Raw genomic sequence first — 20,889 nt, 5'->3', positions numbered from 1 at the left:
CTTTGCCTGGCAAAGCTCCTCTCTCAGACCAATCTGAATACACCCCAAGATAGGAGGATCTTAAGACTCTTATGGTTCTCTGATCAGCTTTCTCTAGCTACCACTCAGGGCCTCTCTCATTCTCTCCTCTTCACCTATAATTCTGTCAAGTTCTCCCAACTTTGGACCATGATCAGCTTTGGACCAGAATGTCTCAGTTTTACTCATCCTGTCCTCCCTTCTCTAACCCTTGAGCTTGGGTAGGTATCTATGTGTCCCATCCTGGGAATGATAGGTATGTTCTTTCCAGGGAAAACTATAGCCAGTTACCCTTTTGACCACATATATTAAGAAGAGCCCCCAGTTCTTCTTATGGCACCAAGTATAGACAACTACCTGAATGGTACCTCCCCAAAGGTGATTTCTCTAAGAAATAATATAACAAAAGGAGGGCAAGACATGGCAAGGGGATAAGGCTGGGGATGTAGAGAGAAGTTGTTAAAGCATTCTTCAGAAAGTGACCAAGAGATTCATATTGAGAGAGTTAGGGTAGGGGGAACATTGATGAGTAGAAATATGGGATTTGCAAGTCACTTCAAAATCTCTATCCTTTCCTTCCCAACAGGGGAACACCTATTTTACCAGCATTTTTAGAATTTGGCACTCAATTGTGTGGTTCAACCCTGAGGTGCCTACTTCATTCCTTCTCCCATTGTCTGTCCAGACCTAGAGCCCAAGATTATTCATGGGAAAAGGCTGAGCCCTAGGCTAGGACAAATATGCTTCTAGGTAAGAGAACTGGGAGGTCAGGGGAATGCAACTCATATATCCTCCCAGGGCATTGGCTGCTGCCCGGAAAGTGATTTCTTTGTGCTAAGTATGGTTCACCTACCTAGAGAAAGTCTTTCTGCATGGTATTAGAATGACTATGGACTATCTCCTATCCCTACCACCAGTTCATCCTTGCTTTTCTGGCCACATCTAGGAACCATGCCATTTTGACTCCAACATTTCCAAAAGATATCTCCACTGGCATTTATGCCCTTCTCAGTTAGATCCAGGTACAATCAAGCTATCTACCCTCTCACATACCTCCATCAGTCCTAGACCTTCCCACTTCATTGGCTCTGACCTGCAAACATGAAGGTATCAACTTCTTCCTGAATGTCCTTGTCTAACAGAGCCTTCATATTTTTAATGAATCCCTATCAACAATCAAACCATGGACTTCTGGCCAAGATGGCAGAGAGAAAATAGGCACTGTGCTAAGGTCTCTGGGTTTCCCCTCAGAAACAATGTGAAAGAAACATCTTAACAGAAATTTGATCAACAAAACACAGAAAGAGAAACTAAGTGAAGACCAACAAGGTCTATCTCAGGGGACTGTGGATGAACTGGAGCAGAGAGCAGAGAGCCATGGGGGGCGGAGTGAAGTCAGAGGACTGGCCTTAGCCCTGGAGGCTTTGACTGTGGGAGCTGGGGTTCAAAGCTGCAGAATCTTTGGCTGTGGAAGTAGATGTCTGGTGAACCACAGTAGGACTGGAAAGTGAGTTCCAGCACAGAGACTTGCAGAGTGCTGCTGGGAACCATGAGATCCATATTTTCAGCAAAGCCCTCTTCCCAGAACAAACACAGTAAGAGTTTCCCCACCCCCAGTCTCAAGCATGGGCAGCAGTGCTCCCTCAGTTGAATAGGGAGATTAACATTCTCTCTCCTGGGCAAAGCCCACATTGTTCAAGGATAATTCAGACTCCACTACTCCCCCCAGCACCTCCAGGCCTAGGGAGAGGGCCTCAAATCAAGGCCACAGACACTCCAGAGAAAATAACCAGCACATTCTAGTGGCTGGCCCACTTGAAGTTACTAAGCCCAATGAGCAAAGCCTCTAGAGTTTTCAAAATCAAATCTCTATGAGTCAGTCCCTCCCCCAACACAAGATTCTAGGAAAATGAAGAAAGGCCAGTGGAAGAGGGGCCCATTAAAAACTTCTTTGAAGTAACAGATTCTAACCCAGAATGATCTAGAGGAAAATATGAATTGGTCTCCATCCCAGGAAGACTTCCTAGAAGAAATCAGGAAGGAGATCAAAAATAAATTGGAAAAATTGGGAAAAGAAATTCAAGAGAAAATTAACATTTCACAACAAGAAAACAAATCCTTGGAAAATAAAATGGAGAAATACAAAAAGAAAAATAATTCTCTCAAAACCTCAATGAGACAAATGTAAAACTTCAAAAATAGAATTGAGGGGTGGCAAGGTGGTGCAGTGGATAGAGCACCTGCCCTGGAATCAGGAGTACCTGAGTACAAATCCATCCTCAGACACTTAATAATTACCTAGCTGTGTGGCCTTGGATAAGTCATTTAACCCCATTTGCCTTGCAAAAACCTAAAAAATAGAACTGGCCAATTGGAAAAGGAGTTGTAAAAATAAATGAAAAAATTTCTTCTCTAAAAAAAGAATGGAATCTGTGGAAACTAATGACTTCATGAGACAACAAAAATCAGTTAAACAAGACCAAAAATTCAAAAAAATGGAAGAAAATGTAAAATATCTCATTGGAAAAAACACTGATCTCAAGAATAGAATCCAGAGAGCAACCTAAGAATCATCAGGCTTCCTGAAAATATTGAAGAGGGAAAAAAGCCTGGACTTAATATTACAGGATTTAGTGATGGAAAACTTCCCTGATATCATGGAACCAGAAGGCAAAATAGTTATTGAAAGAATACATAATCCCCTCTAGAAAGGGATGACAAAATGAAAACATCAAGAAATATTGTGGCCAAATTCCAGAACTATCAGATAAAAAAAGAAAAAATACTACAAACAACCAGAAAGAAACAATTTAGATACCAAGGAGCCACAATAAGGATAATACAGAGCCTGGATACATCAACATCAAGGGATCAAAGGTCCTGGAATGAGATATTCCAAAGAGCAAGGGAGCTTGTAATACAGCCAAGAATCCACTATCTGGAAAAATTGAGCCTTCTCTTCCAGGGGAAAACATGGGCATTTAACAAAAAAGTAAATTTCCAACTCTTCCTGATGAAAAGATCAAAGCTAAATAGAAAATTTGGACATCATACAGGAGACACAAGAGACATATGAAAAGGCTAAAAAAAAGGTAAAATAAAACTGCTATCCAATAAAAGATAAAACTGGCTATATTCCCACCTGGGAGAAAGATTCTCATAACTCTCAAGAATTGCTTGTAACTCTATTTGAAAGAACATACTTGACCAGAAGTGATGGACACTCATGACTTATCCATGACTCTAATAGAATGATTTAAAAACAATATCTCTTAAAAAGGGAGACAGTAAAGAGATGGGAGGATGAAGGAGATCGAATGGTATGAATCACATTACATAAAGAGTTCCAAAGGATCTATTGCAATAGAGAGGAAGAAAGGTGAGAACCACTTGATCTTGCTCTCATCATATTAGGCCTAAAGTTAACACACACACACACACACACACACAGTTAAGATGAGAAACTCATCTTACCTTTCAAGTATTAAAGGGGAAAAGGGGGAGGGGGAGGAAAAGAGAAACTAGCAGAAGGAAGAAGGAGCAAATGGAAAGAGGAAAGAAAGGGGAGGGAGTTGAATACAAAGGGACAAATGCACTGAAGGTGGTGATATTCAGAAACAAAATACTGGATAATATGGATAAAGTGAAAAGGGGGAAATACAGAGAGAAGATAGCATGGAGGGCAATAAAGAGTTAGAAATTATAACTTTGAATGTGAATGCAATGAACTGTTCCATAAAAACATAAGCAAATAACCTACTGGATTAAAAACCAGAATCCTACAATATGCTGCTTGCAAGAAACTCATTTGAAGCAGAGAGATACATATAGAATAAAGCTTCAGCTGAAGTGAAAAAAGCAAGGGTAGCAATCCTTATCTCAGACAAAGCAGCTGCAAAAATAGACACTGTTAAAAGAGATAAGGAAGGAAAATATTATTCTAAAAGGCACCAATAGACAATGAAGCAATTTCAGTACTAAATATATATGCACCAAGTGGTATAGCATCCAGATTTTTAGAGGAGAAGTTGAATGAGTTACAGGAAGACATAAACAGTAAAATTCTACTGGTGGGAAACCTCAGCCTCCAGCTCTCAGATTTAGATAAATCTAATCATAAAATAAATAAGAAGGAAGTTAAGGAGGTAAATTGAATGTTAGAAAACCTAGACATGATAGACCTTTGGAGAAAGCTGAATGGGGGGTAGAAAGTAGTATACTTTTTTCTGTAGTACATGGCACTTACACAAAAATTGACCATGTACTAAGGCATAAATACCTAATAATCAAATGCAGAAGGGCAGAAACAGTGAATACATCCTTCTCAGGTCACAATGTAATAAAAATCACTTGTAATAATGGGCCTTGGAGAGATAGATCTAAAACCAATTGGAAACTAAATAACTTCATCCTAGATAATGACAATCATAAGACAACACACCAAAACTTATGGGATACAGCCAAGGCAGTTATCAGGGGATATATTATATCTTTAAGTACTTACATGAATAAATTGGAGAAAGAGGAAATCAATGAACTAAATATGCAACTAAAAAAATTAGAGAAAGAACAAATTAAAAACCCCCAATTAAATACCAAATTAGAAATTCTAAAAATTAAAGGAAAAATTAACAAAATCAAAAGCAAGAAAACTATTGAATTAATAAATAAAATCAAAAGTTGATTTTATGAAAAAACCAATAAAATTGATAAATTTCTAGTTAATTTAATTTTACAAAAAGAAAGTAAAAATCAAATTACCAGTTTCATAAATAGAAAGGGTAAACTCACCACCAATGAGGAGGAAATAAAAGTAACAATGTAGAATTATTTTGGCCAAATGTATGCTAATAAATTTGATAATCTAAGTGAAATAGATGAATAGTTTCAAAAATAAAAGTTGCCCAGGTTAAATGAAGAGGAACTTAAATACTTAAATAACCTTATCTCAAAAAACGAAATGCAACAAGCCATTATTGAACTCCCTAAGAAAAAAATCTCCAGGGTCAGATGGATCCACAAGAGAATTCTATCAAACATTTAAGGAACAATTCTAAATAAACTCCTTGGCAAAATAGGTGAGGACAAAACTCTACCTAACTCTTTCTATGATACCAATATGGCGCTGATACCTAAGCCAGGAAGAGTCAAAACAGGGAAAGAAAATTATAGAACTATCTCCCTAATGAATATAGATGCAAAAATCTTAAATAAAATCTTAGCAAAGCAATTATAGCAAGTTATCACTGGTATAATACACTATTTCTAAGCAGGATTTATGCAAGGAATGCAAGGTTGGTTCAATATTAAGAAAACTGTTGGTTTAATTAACTATATCAATAACAAACCTGTCAAAAATTATATGATTATATCAATAGATGCTGAAAAAGCCTTTGACAAAATACAACATTCATTCCTACTAAAAACACTAGAGAGCATAGGAATAAATGGATTGTTCCTTAGAATGATTAATAGTATCTAAAACCATCAGCAAGCATTATATGCAATGGGGATAAGCTAGAGGCATTCCCAATATAATCAGGGGTGAAACAAGAATGCCCACTATCACCACTACTATTCAATATTGTATTAGAAATGTTAGTTTCAACAATAAGAGAAGAAAAAGAAATTGAAGAAATTAAAATTAGAATTGGAAAGGAAGATGACATGATGGTTTACCTAGAGAATCCTACCATCTAAAAACTACTAGAAACAATTAGCAACTTTAATAAAGTTGCAGGATATAAAATAAACTTTTATAAACCCTCAGCATTTCTATATATGATTAGCAAGATACAACAGCAAGAGCTAAAAATAGAAATCCCATTCAAAATAACTTCAGACAATATAAAATACTTGGGAGTCTACCTGCCAAGGCAGACTCAGAAACTCTATGAAGACAATCATAAAACACTTCTCTCACAAATAAAATCAGATTTACAAAACTGGACAAATATCAGCTGCACATGGATAGGCTGAGATAATATAATAAAAATGACATTTCTAACTAAACTAAACTACTTATTTAGTGCCCAACCCATCAAAATTCCAAACAATTACTTTAAAGTTAGAAAAAAAATGTAAGTAAATTCATATGGAGAAAAAAAAAGTCAAGAATTTTCAGGGATTTAATAATAAAAAGTGCAAAAGAAGGTGACTTAACCCAACCAGATCTAAAATTATATTATAAAACATCAATCATCAAAACTGTCTGGTATTGGCTAAGAAATAGAGTGGTGGACCAGTGGAATAGACTAGGCACAATAGCAGGAAATGATTATAGTACTCTGTTTTTTGATAAACCCAAAGAGTCTAGTCTTGGGAGCCAGGGTCTCTAAGCTGTTTGACACAGTCGCAGCAAGAAGACTCAAGGCAGTCACACTGCCTGATGGAACAACATTTCCTTCTTCAATATATATAGGGATTTCATACATACCAATATTTATAGGTTTATTATTGATTGCAATATTTACTCACCCTAATAGTGGAATGACTAAAAAACAAAGGATTTCAGAAAAATTCCTTAAATAAAACAGATTGTAAACTCTGTCCAAATTTAACAGGACTGCCTCTCCCTGAGGCATACAAAAGGCTTCAACATTATGAAATCTCTGGAAAACCCAACACTAGGAATTCCAAGGAGATGTCAGAATATATACAGGGAAAACAGATACAAGATGGGTCAGATAGAATTCCAGGGAAATTAATAGTTTTGCCCCCCTTACCATACAGAGGAATATATGAAAAAGATGGTGAGAAAATAGTTAGTACAGGTGACTGATATGTGAACTCCAGCAGCCTTAGTTTCATGGGAAAGAATAAAAAAAGTCACAGAAACTGTGGTTTCTACCAACAAGGGCTGAAAGAAAAATTGGTTATTATAAGAGTTAACAGATGGGTGGACAAGTATAAAGACCCTCACTATAGATTGTTCAGTAAGTGTATCAAAAAACATTACTTACACAAAAAATATAAAAAACTTTCCATTAAAAGAATTGCTTAATTAATAACTTTAAATGAATTTACAATTATACAATGTAGTAATAAATAAGGTAACAGGTTGAGGTCATCATGGTCTGAGTAGGGATAAGAAATCAATTAACTATATGATTATTAATTAAACTTGTAATCACATGATTAAAACTTATAACCATATGAACTATATGATTGATGATGAAAATTGTACACTTTTGTAACCAAGGAAATGATCTTAGTTTGCTTGCTTGAAACATACATGATTCTGAGACTATAAAAATAAATCCAAGCAGCTGACAGTCAGTCAACCTGCTCCTGCCTATACCCCCTTGTTGACTCAACTCATTTCGCCAACACTATCCCTCCTATCAGGTTCCAAGGACCCCGCAGAGGCTGGACCCCCACAGACTGGTACCACGAACAGGGACTTGACAGGTAATATACCCCCCCTTTTCTTAGAGGGGGTTTCTGCTCGGGGAATCTACAGGCCCCCTTTTGAGAGTTATATCAGGCAAGAAAGGGTAGTAATCTTAAGAACATCATGGGTAATAATAAAAGTAGGCAGAGAGTTCTTTTCATTGAAATTCTGACTCATTTATTACATAAAAGAGGAATCAAGGTTTCTAAGGTCCGAGTCACTCAATTCATCTCATTTGTGCATAATTGCTGTCCTTGGTTTCCTGAAAGTGGGTCTATAGATCTTCATATTTGGCAAAAAATAGAAGATATCAGAAAATATTATATAGAACAAGGACCAGAGAAAGTTCCTACAGATGTGTTAAGTTTATGGAGCCTGGTCAAGGACACTCTCGATCCTGACCATGAAATTACAAAAATAAGTACTATGCTATCATCTGCAGTTTGTGCTGCAACTGAAGAAACTCCTTTATTAATAAAATTTAGAAATAATTCAAGGGCATCTCTCAGAGATGAGCCTGAGGAAGATCCCCCTCCTGATGAATTAACTCCTGAGGAAGAGGAGGATTTGGAAGATGAAGCAGCTAGACATAATAATGATTGGGGTGCATTTACTGTAGAAAAGAAAAAAAGAAGAGGGTAAGAAATACAACAAAAAAAAAAAATAGTGAGCCCACCTCCCTTATCAGATGTGGGATTTTATGGGGCTATTAAAGAAGCTCTAAAAAATGGAGATACCACCTTTGGGTGTTATCCCCACAGACTGGCTGCTTTCCAGCTCCTGGAAAGGTCTAGATGTTCTTTTAACGCCCAGAGGAGAGTTTGCTTGCATATTCCCACAGGACATGGACTCACCTATCTGGATCCCTGATCGATTCATCCGTCATTATGAGGAAAAGACCAAATCCACAAAACCCCCAGATGAATGATGCCTCACAAGTTGTCCCTATTTCTTCCTTGGTGAACCCAGTTCAGAAGCTCTCTCTTGAAGATGCATTTATTCCTCCACCTGACTCCAGAAAAAGACTCTCCCTCTATTAGATCATGTGTTTCAGTGCCTTTTGCTCTCTGATGCTGATTTTATTATAAAAGAAATGTCTCCAGATTTATTTGTTGTTAACTGTACTGCCTGTATAATTTCTAATTGCATTGATTCTAATTCTAATGTAAATGCTGTTATTATAATCCATCAACCCTCTTTTATCCTACTCCCTACTACCCTCAATGAGATTTGGTCTGATGATTCTGGGTTATTTGCTTTAGATGTTATCAGTAATGCTTTCTCCCGGCAAAAGAGATTTATAGTCTCCCTGATACTGGGAATTTCTGCCTTAATTGCTATTATAACTTCTGTTGTCTTAGCCTCCACTGCTCTTATTCAAGAAGTACATACAGCACACAGGGTGGATCAGATCACAAAGAATGTTTCCCTAGTCCTAATGTCACAAGAAATTATTGATAGGAAGCTAGAAGCTAAGGTCAATGCTTTAGAGGAGATAGTTCTATATTTAGGGGATCAGTTACAAGATTTGAAAGTTCGCCAATCCGCTAGGTGTCATTTTTCCCTGAAATCTATCTGTGTTACCCCTCTGCTGTGGAATGCTTTGGCTATTCCCTGGGACAATGTTAAGAACCATGTCCCTGGCTCCCAACAGTCCAGCTTCTGGGATAAAAACTCTCTCTTCGATAAAAACTGTTGGGAAAGGGTGGCTAGGTGATGCAGTGGATGGAACCTGAAGTCAGGAGTACCTGGGTTCAAATCCAGTCTGACACTTAATAATTACCTAGCTGTGTGGCCTTGGGCAAGCCACTTAATCCCATTTTCCCTGAAAAAAAACCCTAAAAAAAACTGTTGGGAAAATTAGAAGTTAGTATAGCAGCAGCTTGAATTAGACCAACACTTCATACCCTATATACCAAGATAAGATCAAAATGGGTACAGGATTTAGACATAAAAGACAATATTATAAGCAAACTCAGAGATCAATGAATACTTTACCTGTCAGATCTATGGAAAGGGAAGCCGTTTATGACCAAGGAAGAGATGGAGAATATCATTAAAAACAAACTAGGTAATTTTGATTTCATTAAATTTGAATACATTAAAAAGCTTTTGCACAGACAAAATCACTGTAACCAAGATTAAAAGAAATGTAGTAAATTGGGAAACAATTTTCTATGAGTATTTCTGATAAAGGACTCATTTCTAAAATATACAGAGAACTGAGTCAAATTTATTTTTAAAAAAAAGTCATTCCCCAATTGATACTGGAGGCAATTTACAGATGAGGAAATCAAAGCAATCCATAGTCATATAAAAAATTGCTCTAAATCATTACTTATTAGAGAAATACAAATTAAAGCATCTCTGAGGTACCAATTCACACCTCTCAGACTGGCCAATTTGACCAGAAAGGACAATGATCAATGTTGGAAGGCATGTGGGAAATCTGGCACATTAATGCATTGTCCATGGAGCTGTGAACTCATCCAGTCTTTCTGGAAAGCAATTTGGAATTACACCCAAAGGGCAATAAAAATGTGCATACCCTTTGATCCCGCAATACCACTACTGGGTAGGGTAAAAATATAACTTGTTCAAAAATATTCATAGCAGCCCCTGTTTGTAGTATCAAAGAATTGGAAATCAAGTGAATGTCTTCCAGTTGGGGAATAGCTGAACAAATTGTGGTATATGTACATTATGGAACACTATTGTTCTATTAGAAACCAGGAGGGATGGGAATTCAGAGAAGCCTGGAGGGATTTGCATGAACTGATGCTGAGTGAGATAAGCAGAACCAGAACACTGTACATATGGGGTTGATGATCAATCTTAATGGACTTGCTCATTCCATCAGTACAACAATCAGGGACAATTTAGGACTGTCTGCAATGGAGAATACCATCTGTATCCAGAGAAAGAATTGTGAAGTTTGAACAAAGACCAAAGACTGTTACCTTTAATTTCAAAAAAAACCCATTACCTTATTATGTAATTTTGCTGTCTCTTATATTTTATTTTTTTCCTTAAGGAAATGATTTCTCTCTCAACACATTCAATTTAGGTCAATGTATAGAATGGAAAAAGTAAAGACTAACAAACTGTCTTCTGTCAGGGGTGGGGGGAATTGTAAAATTGTGAAATTCAAAAATAAATAAATTTTTTTAAAAAATGAATATTAAAAACTATCTTTACACGCAAATGAAAAAAATACCATTAAAGTTAAAAAAAACAATCAAGTCACTTGAGTTTCTCTAACTGAACTTCCCTCGTTTTCTCTGTTCTTTCAAGCCTCTCAGAATGATCCCTCCTCTTCTTCACGTCTTGTAGCACTGCTGTTCACCTTCCTTGGCAACAGAACCTCTATAAAATCCATGATCTTGATCTTACCTTTGCCCTTGTTCCTATGGAAGTGAGGGAGGCCCTTAGATGGTGCAGTGGTTAGAGCAACAGCCCTGGAGTCAGGAGGATGAATTCAAATCTGAACTTGAACAATTAACACTTACTAGCTGTGTGACCTTAGACAAGGCACTTAATCCTGATTGTCTCACATCCAGGGTTATCTCCATTTGTCCTGATTCATATATGACCACTGACCCAGATGACTCCAGAGGAGAAAGTGAAGCTGGTGACTTAGCACAGCCCTCCCTCACTCAAACACACTTCACTTGCTTGTGATGGCAACACCTTCCTGATGTCATGATCTTCTTCAAGAATGAAGGGAAAATACCATTATCATGCTGAGGAAGACTTCAGTCCCCTGTTAGGCAAGCACATAGCACTGGTTCTGGATGAAAACCATCCATGAAGGTGTGTAACAGAAAGTAGGCCAAGGAGAAGCAGCTCCCTTGACTGGTGAAGATGTATAGGCTATCCCAGTATAACAGAGTCTAATTGGTGTGCCTTGCCATAAAAGAACTCAACTATAGGATGGCAGAGATATGGGGACTTAGTTTCTTGTCCAAAGATCCTTCTTGGGTTCAATATCCAAACCATGGAGGGAGAGAACCCAGATCTTTCAGACTCCATAGCTTGTTTTTCTCCAAACCAGTTCCCACGTAGCTTACCTGTCCTAATCATTGACATGCCATCCCCTCAGTACATTACCCAGGTTCAGCCTGTCTTGGTCCAACATCCTGCCTCTTCTTCTTCTTCATAATACCATGAGAATCTCAGTTAGAAAGTACCTAAAAAGCCAGGCATCCCACAAATTCTCTATAGTAATCATAACATGTTCCATCTTCTGCTTAAAAAACCTCAATTCAAGGTAATCACACTGTTTTCAAAAGCAGCAAATTCCAATTTTTACAACCATAATTGTTAGGAAGATGTTGGAGTATTTTATTTTTTGTGTTGAGTTTAAATCTACTTCTTTGCATCACTTGTACAAAAATATTCATCACAGTTCTGTTTGTGGTAGCAAAGAATTGGAAATCAAGTGAATGTCCATCAATTGGGGAATGGCTGAACAAATTGTATTTTATCTTTGTGTGTGTGTGTGTGTGTGTGTGTGTGTGTGTGTGTGTGTGTGTATAGAACACAATTGTTCCATTAGAGACCAAGAGGGATGGGATTTCAGAGAAGCCTGGAAAGACTTACATGAACTGCTGCTGAGTGAGATAAGCAGAACCAGAAGAACATTGTACACCATAATAGCAACATGGGGGTGATGATTAACCTTAATGGACTTGTTCATTCCATCAAGGCAATAATCAGGGACAATTTTAGAATACCTGCAATGGAGAATGCCATCTGTTTCCAGTGACCAAAGTCTATAACTTTCAATTCTTTTTAAAGTGTCTTATGTACCACTTAATTTTACTGTCTCTAATATTTTATTTTCTCCTCAAAGATATGATTTCTCTCTCAACACATTCAATTTCAATCAATGTATAACATGGAAACAATGTAAAGATTATCAGACTGCCTTTTGTGGGGGGCAATGGGAGAGAGAAGGGAGGGTGGGGGAAATTGTAAAATTCAAAACCTTGCAAAAACCTACTATTGCATATAATTGGAAAACAAATAAAATATTAATAAAAAATAAATCTACTTTGAAATTTCTACTCATTAGCTCAAACTCTGTCCTCTAAGAGTAAATCATGATTTTTTTTCCTTTTACTAGTCCTTCAAATACCTAAATTCACATATAATCCACCTCCTCCTCCACCAGGTAGAAAACATCTCCTGTTCCTTCAATAGTTCAATATATGATATGATATCCTTACCACTATCATAGTACACACTCCAGCTTGCCAATACTTTTTTCCTAAAAAACTGTCTTCCAGACTTGAACATATTCCAAAAACTATCTATCCTGGGTATATATGTGCTGCCCCGAAATTATTGTTCTAATACAGTGTAAGAGATCCGTGATCTCTGAGTACCCCTGTTCTGTTACCTCTGGTATAGATGTGTCCAAGAAAACAGAAAATGATTCAGAAAGCATTTTTATTGGAACAATTGCCTTTCACTATGTAACACTATCATTTCTCCTTATCCATTCGTATATGCCATGTCATCACTTCTCCATGAACCTGAGGAACATATTCATTAAGTATTTCCCCAGTGTCAGAAATAAGATAAGAAAATACAAATCCAGATACACAAGGAATACAGATACACAAGGATACTCAGGTAACCTTACCTTTTCTATTGCTGCTCTTCTTTCACACATAGAGATTTCACTGGACTTTAACTTTAAACATGTTCAGCTTTGTAATATTTCATTGAATATAAAAAATACAGAAGCCCAGACTTCCAGAAATCTAGTCCAAACTTAATTTTCTCAAATTACAGTATCATTCTTTGTCATTAAGAATCATGGCACACACTACAAGAGATATGAGAGTTTTGTGCAAATACACAAAATTACAACAGTTAAACTTCATGCAATCTACAGCAAATCTAGAGAAAACTTGTGGCAGACCTTTGGGAACTGTTCATCCAAGTCACTTATTACCTCACTGATAATTCTGATGTTTTTCCTTCATTTTCAAAGAAGACCATATCATAAAGGAGGCGATGCCATGACAAGCATGTGAACTGGATTTGAGTGAGGAGGTGTTAAGTTAAGTCACCAGTCTCACTTTCTCCTCTGGGTCCATCTGGGGCCATGGCCAAATATGAATCAGGATGATTGACAATAGTCCTGAATATGAGGCAACTAGATTTAAGGGACTTGCTCAAGGTCACATAGCTAGAAAATGTCTAAGGGGTGGTTATAAGGCACAATGGGTAGAGCATCAGGAGGATCTGATTTAAGTTCATCCTCAGAACACTTCATTACTGCCAATCATCTCTTAATTTATTGTCTGCCTCCAGTTCATACTATAAAGATCCTGATGATTATTAATCCTCAGAAATTATTCTTTGCTATAGTCCCAAGTTGGAAACAACAGCAAGTTTTCATTTACCAGAGTATCATTATTAAAAATATCTTAAATTTCTTTCATTCAGTTTACATAGCATATTGTTCACCATAGCCCTTCAGTCTCATTTAATAGGGGCAGTTAGGTGGCACAGCAGATAGAGCACTGACCTTGGAGACAGGAGAACAGGAGTTCAAATTCAGTCTCAGACACTTGCTACTTACTTACTGGAAAGTCACTTAACCCTGATTGTCTCTCATCCAGGGTCATCTCCAGTCATCCTGAATCCTATCAGTATCCAGATGACTGGAGAGAAAGTGAGGCTGGTGACTTAACTCACCACCCCCTCAGTCAAATCCAATTTATGTGCTTGTCATGGTATCACCTCACTCATGTCATGGTCTTTTTCAAGAATGAAGGACAAAATAACAACAAAAGGAAGTAGCTCTTTTTCTTGCCCAACTCCAAAGCTGAACTCTGCTTCTAAATATTCAAAATTCTGCTTCAGAATCTGTCCTTACAAATGTATTCATTTGTAAGATATCTGAGCTTGAAATCTCAGACATCTTTGACTTCTCTTTTTCACTTATCCATTCCCACATTAAATTAATTGCCAATTTCTAAAAATGTGATCTGAGTCTCATAACTGTCCCCTTCTCTCTGCTCAAGTGTCAACATTCTAGTTGAACAGCCTAGTCATATACCTCCTGGATTACTGACTACTGTGATAGCGTATTAACTGGTCTTAATCCTTCAAGGCTTTGTCTCTAATCCCTACATCTCTTGCTAAGAAAATATTTTTTTCAGATAAACAGATGTAACCATAATACCCTATCACTCCAAACTTTTAAGTGGCTCTTTGTTGCTTAGAGAACAAATAGAAAATACTTAGCCTGAAATTCAAATTAACTAAACTTCTATTTGTCTTTTCAATCTGATTTTACATTTCTCTCCCTTCACATAATCTATGTTAAAGACAAACTAGATTACTAGATCTTTTCCCGCATATTCTGGCCTAGAATGATCTCATCTCTGACTTTCCATGCCTGCCATCTCCACTTGTTAAAACCCTTCCTGCAAGGCACAGCTAAATATCATTCCCAACATGAAGCTTACTGGTCCTATAGTTTGAAGTCATCCCTGCATCCTCATCTCTCTGATTTTCATTTATTTTCTCATATCATATTCTGATTAGTATTATAATGCCTTGTGTACATGTGTCATGCTCAACTCCACTCAGCTAAACTCTAAGCTCATTGAGGTCTGATTTTGTATCTTTTCAACATGATATTTCCAGTACCAAGGTCAGTGATTTTCACAACACTGTAAAAATAATAATAAAATTTAAAAAAATAAAAAGCTGTAAGAAGCATGATCAATGCCATGATTATCCATCTCTTATCCAGGGACATCAGTGCATGAGATTATCTACTTTACCATGCTCTTGCATAGTTTGTCATAGTTTTTTCTTCTTCAGCTGTAGTTGGTGACTTTCTACTATTAGTCTAGCAAGTAGATGGGTGATTAGTCTAGCAAGAGGCTTCAAAATAATTGTGGTTCCCATTCCCCCTTACCCCCCATTCCTATGCTCTTAATGTTTCTTCTCAGAAGTGAAAAATAAGGATTTCTCTCTTCTCTCACCAACCTCTGTCTTGTGGTATAAAGGCACAAAATAAAACCAAATTATATGTTAAAGTGCTTTTATTCAGAAGACTCACAACCAAGACAAGGGTAACTAAAGGGCCAGGCAGTCTTCAGACCTCCCTATCCCAGGTCTGAGAAAATTTCATTCATCAGTCTTGGGGAGGAGCGGGGTTGTTTCAGGGAGGTGTATCTCAGAGATGGAAGTATGCTACAGAGGCTCCACCCTCAGCCACAGCCCACCCTCTGCCCTGAGGATCACTTCAGGCTTCCTTCTAACTGGGTGTTCATCAGGTAGAATTCGGAACCTCAGTAGGGTGAGGGCCAGCACAACCTTCATCTCAGACATGGCAAAATTCTGACCAATGCAGTTCCTGCTCAAGGGGGAGGGTCTGTTAATCCCCAGGCCTTGACCCAGCCTTACTCTGTCCTCCCAGAACTATTCATATGGACATGTGCACACACACACACACACACACACACAAACACACACAAGATGGGGACCCTCTATATTTCCTGGGTATAGAGCGAGGAAATGACCACAATTACCCAGAAGGGACCTCTCCTCAAAACTTCAAGGAGAGAAATGGGAATGTAGGTGCCATGGCCTTACCTGGGACCAGCTGAGAAGGGCATAAATGCCATTGGTGATATCTTCTGGAAGTTGTTGAAGTCAAAACGGTATGGATCATAGACCTGAGGGAGAGGGACAGAACTAGGATGGAGGGGATAACCCAAGGCTGTACCATATAGCTTCTGCGAGGGAGACAAGGAGACTTACTTTTAAAGCAGCAGGCTACCCCCTGTGAGGAGATAAATATTAAGGTCTCTTGCCTTCCTGGCTCTGCTCCCTAGAAGCACATTTATGCTTCTCCTATATCCATCCTAGCCAAGGGCCCAACCCTTTGCCATGTACTTGACCCTTAGGCTTCATCAGACAACATGAGGGGAGTAGGTACCTCAGGGTTGGGCCACACAACTGGATTGTGGTGAGTTCCATAAATGTTGATCAGACAAGTGTTCCCTGTTAAGAAGGAAGAGATAGAGAACCCAATATGACCTGCAAATTCCATACATTCCTTTCTCAATGCTCCCCCTCAACCTCACTCCTCCCCCACAAATTTTCTAAATATTGTTTCTGAAGAATTATATGAAACCTACTCTCTACCTTCTCCCATGTTGCATTCCCAGATGCAGTTCTTATTATGCCTTGCCTTTCCCTTACTGTGCCATGCACAATTAGATAAAGGATACCTTTGGGGATGATGCGTCCATCAGGTAGTTGGACATCCTTGGTGCATCGGCGAGCAATAGCAACAACTGCTGGGTGCAACCTTAAGCTCTCCTTGATACACATGGTCAGGAAAGGCATCTGAGACAAGTCATCCCTGGAACCGAGAAGACCAAAAATCCTGGGGAAGAAGGCCTCAGATACCCAATCCCATATAGGGAAGTGATATGACAAGATCATGACATTTTGGTCTGGAATCTTCAGAGTTGGGGGAGGGAGAGTTGGGAATCCTGATAAAGATATGATCAAAGAAGAAAGGATAAGAAAGGCCAGGACATGGGATGGAGCCTTTGGCATAGAAATCTCCCTACCTATTAGACCTGGATTACATCTTTGGAGAGTTATTCAGAAAACTAGTAACTGGTCAGGACACCTTTCTGTCTGTCAAGTTATATTGATAGTCAAGGACTGTTATCTACAGAGGCATAGCTTTAGTCATGTCATTGCAGACTTGGGACTTGGGTATGTTTATTTGGGAGAGGGTCCTCAACTGTAGCCAAGGCGGTCTGGGGAATGAACTCCTAATCAACTCTCCTATAGGAGTCCTCCCAGTCTCATTCCACACTGACCATTCAATCTCCTCTGACTGACGACCCCTCAGGAGCTCCTGAATCTCCTGGCGGCAGCGATCCTGGTATTCTTGGTGCTGGGCTAGATTGTAGAGGGCCCAAGAGATACCACTAGCAGTGGTGTCATGCCCTGGGAGAAAGGAAGAAGACTCCAGAGAAGTAGGATTTGGGCAAGGCGGTTTTTAACCAAGATGTACTGTAGAGTGACATGGAACATTAGCACAGGCTCTTGAGGGGACAGACAGTACCTTCTGGGCTAGCATTTGTCAAAGCTGAAATTATTGAGGTTGACATCAGAAACAAAAATATAAATGAATTTCTTAAGGGAATCCCATCTAAATCTCCAAAATCCTCAATCCCAGACTCTCCCAATCCATCTGACCCCTTACCCTCAAACATGAAGGTGTCAGCCTCTGCCCGAATGTCCTTGTCTGACAGAGTCTTCCCATCTTCATCCTAGAATAATACATAGCTGTATCTTCTTGACTTCCTTCCTTTCCATGAGCAGCTCTAACCAGGATCCTCTAGTCAAGTATCCCACTATCCCCAGTCACTACTGATAGTATCATGTACCATACTGTGAATCCTTGAGACCTAGCCCCAAAGCTTATCATAACTCATATCCCCTTAGCCTTTGACAGTACTTGAAACTGTCATCTGGATTCCTACTGCACTTAAGTCACTTCATATGTTCAAAACCCTCAGAGACTACTCTGAGAACCACCCAGAATCAAATACTACTGGAAGTTACACTTAGATCAATAGAACTTGGATTTAGAAAGGACCCTTACCTAAAACATGAATCTTTTGTAAAGCCAAAGAACTATACCTAGCTATGGTTTACTTTGGGGGTATCAGGATTCTTTCATAGATACTTCCCCCCCCCCATTAGTCCTGTCTCTTCCTCCTTAACATTCTCTCTCTCTCTCTCTCTCTCTCTCTCTCTCTCTCACACACACACACACACACACACACACACACACACACACACACACATGCACACATACACACATTAATATACCATGGAAATTCTAGATATTTTTAGCATATCTAGACTCTCCTTTGATATATCTAGAAGCAGCCTTAATGGTACTTACAGACAGATCTGTATTGTAGGAAATTACCTAGTTATACGTAGATTATATAACTAGATATACCTAGAACTACAGAAATATTTGTGCATATATGTAGAATCCTATAAACTACCCTCGTATAGTTATAAATAACTTCAGAGATATACCAAGCTATACTCAAAACTCAGATTACTCCCTTAATTAACCTAGAAGGAGCTAGGGGTAGCTATTTCACTCCACCCATGGGAGGGAAGTAAGGGGATACTTTCCCAATAAAATATGTGACTCAGTAAACCTTGTGTCTCTCAGAGCAAATGGTCTTTTGAGAAAGATAAAAAAAGTCAGATCAGCCTCTGCTGAAGTCTGCTCCATGCTACCAGACTGGACTCGGGAACATATGTTACAGAACCAAGCCCCTCATTTTCCCTTGACTGTCCTCCCCACCTCCCCATGGTCCCTCGGGGCTTCCAGAAGGCTCCCTCTCTTCCCACTTGTCCTGTAGCTCTGATGTTCACCTTGGTCAAGAGCAAGACATCTATGAAGTCCATGGTCTTTCCTTTGCCCTTATTCCTGAGGAAAGCCTCAGAACCTTGTTCAGCAAGGACCTGGCGTCGGGTCTGGATGACAGCATCTGTGAAGTTGTGCACGATGTGGCAAGCCCTGGAGAAGTGCCTCCCCTCGCTGGTGAGGTAGTAGAGAACATCCCAATATAGCAGTGGCTGGTTGTTGCGTTTTGCCACAAGGGCACTTAACTCCAGGATGGCAGAGATGTAGGGACTTGGCTTCCTGTGCAAAGCATGGGGGCCAGGGTCAGGGATCATGCCAGGTGAGAACCCTGAGAGAACCTTGGCCCTTCAGATTCCACATAGCTCAGAGTAAGCTTTTATATGTCCCTCCAAAAGAGCCTCTTCCCAACTTGCTCAGTCATTGACATGACCGCTACCCAATCTACACCCCCCCCCGACTTAAAACCTCTCCCGAGAACAAATCCCATCTGATCTTCTTTCATAATAAATAATCACAGAATCTCAATTAGAAAAGACTTCAGAGTTCATGAACTTGTCTCTGAACAAGAATTTCCTTTACAGTAATCTTAATGGGTCCCAACATCTATTTAAAGACCTCTCTAGTGGTGGAAGACATGACTCTTTTCTTTTTTTTTCTTTTTTTCTTTTTTTAGGTTTTTACAAGGCAAATGGGGTTAAGTGGCTTGCCCAAGGCCACACAGCCAGGTAATTATTAAGTGTCTGAGGCTGGATTTGAACTCAGATACTCCTGACTCCAGGGCCAGTGCTCTATCAACTGTATCACCTAACTGCCCCTGACTCTTTTCAAAGAAACAAATTCAGCTTTTTGACAGTTCTAAATTAATGGGAAGTGGCTTTTGTTTTCCTTATATCAAACCTAAAACTACTTCTTTACAAAGTTAACTAATTCTGACCTCTAAAGTAAATAATGATGAATATAATCACATTTCCCTAAGATAGTCCTTCAAATACATGTAAATTCTGTGGGGTGTGGCACTAGCATGATGTGGCAACTACATTTCCTTTCTCTCTTTATCTAGGCTGGCTCCCTCACTGTAAACAGCAGGTGGGAGGAGGAAGACAGGAGGCAAGTCAAGGTTAAGTGGGGATGGCAGCTCATTCCCAGAAGTGCACCTGATCATGGCCAACCATCTTTTGACCATGTTCCATTTAAATAGTCACAATGACACCAGTAACTCTAAAACATGAAAAATCTACTAGCTGCAAAGGCAAAAGCAAAAACAAACATAGCATTATTTGATAGAAGACAATATCAAGAATAATCAGAGCATAATAGTCCATCCATAAACCCTGGGTCACACTCTTACCAATTTACTAGGGTGGGGAGAATGGGCACAAATCTATAGAAGCCTCTCAGTGAGGAAAGATCAGGAAAACCAATGTCCTAGGGGTAATGTCCTTTTTTTACCGAACAGTCTGCTCTGCTGCCTCCTTGTAACTAGAACCACTTCTACTGCCATCTTCTAGACTCTTCTGTTGAATGAAGTCAGCTCTCTGCTACTCCTGAACCATAAAAGCAGCTTTACGTTGTTTCATTAAACACTTTTGCTATGCTTTTTCTATGACAAACAGTTCTTATAATTCTGGAATATGTAGATTCAACAATCTCTTCTCTGGGTTTTAGAAGAGTTACTACCTCCCCAAATAAAAAAAGTCAGTAGAGGGCAATGCAGCCATACCCCTAAAGGGTTTTCTCTGTCTCAGAACGAACATAACAGGCTCAACAAGATCTTTAAACCACAGAGGATTGTGCTCTCTTACAAACAAGACAGCTCCCCGAAAAACTGCAAAGCCTACCCTTTTTTTCTTTTTTTTCAATTTTCTTTTAAACTGTTTTGTTGCAAGGTAAAACAGCTGGGACAACTCTTTAATTGCTCCTTTTCTCTAATTAGCAACCAGAAGTAAAGCATTTCTCTACACTCTCTCCACTTCCCCACCACACACATACAAGTTGAACATCGAGGTAGTGCGGGCTCTAAACT

General features: G+C 38.8%; 1 protein-coding gene across 4 annotated transcripts in view; it reads right to left on the bottom strand.

The window, feature by feature from the left end:
• Positions 1 to 15,457: 15,457 nt before the first annotated feature.
• The window catches only part of LOC141500836 (cytochrome P450 4F2-like), a 50,367-nt gene continuing 44,935 nt past the window's right edge, over positions 15,458 to 20,889 (bottom strand). For 3 of the 4 annotated variants that reach the window (XM_074204322.1, XM_074204325.1, XM_074204324.1), the window contains 7 exons: positions 18,875 to 19,145; positions 17,676 to 17,742; positions 17,287 to 17,416; positions 16,681 to 16,814; positions 16,386 to 16,450; positions 16,040 to 16,122; positions 15,458 to 15,800 (listed from right to left, as the gene is read on the bottom strand). In XM_074204322.1, coding sequence (XP_074060423.1) covers positions 15,638 to 15,800; positions 16,040 to 16,122; positions 16,386 to 16,450; positions 16,681 to 16,814; positions 17,287 to 17,416; positions 17,676 to 17,742; positions 18,875 to 19,145 — 913 coding nt within the window. In that variant the 3' untranslated portion in view covers positions 15,458 to 15,637. The remainder of the gene's footprint in view (positions 15,801 to 16,039; positions 16,123 to 16,385; positions 16,451 to 16,680; positions 16,815 to 17,286; positions 17,417 to 17,675; positions 17,743 to 18,874; positions 19,146 to 20,889) is intronic. The other variant, XM_074204323.1, reaches the window with a different exon arrangement.

The sequence above is a fragment of the Macrotis lagotis genome, chromosome X (assembly GCF_037893015.1).
Source record: "Macrotis lagotis isolate mMagLag1 chromosome X, bilby.v1.9.chrom.fasta, whole genome shotgun sequence".
Taxonomy (NCBI): Eukaryota; Metazoa; Chordata; class Mammalia; order Peramelemorphia; family Peramelidae; genus Macrotis; species Macrotis lagotis.
The sequence above is the reverse complement of the archived record's forward strand: the minus strand, read 5'-3'. Positions and strand labels throughout refer to the sequence as shown.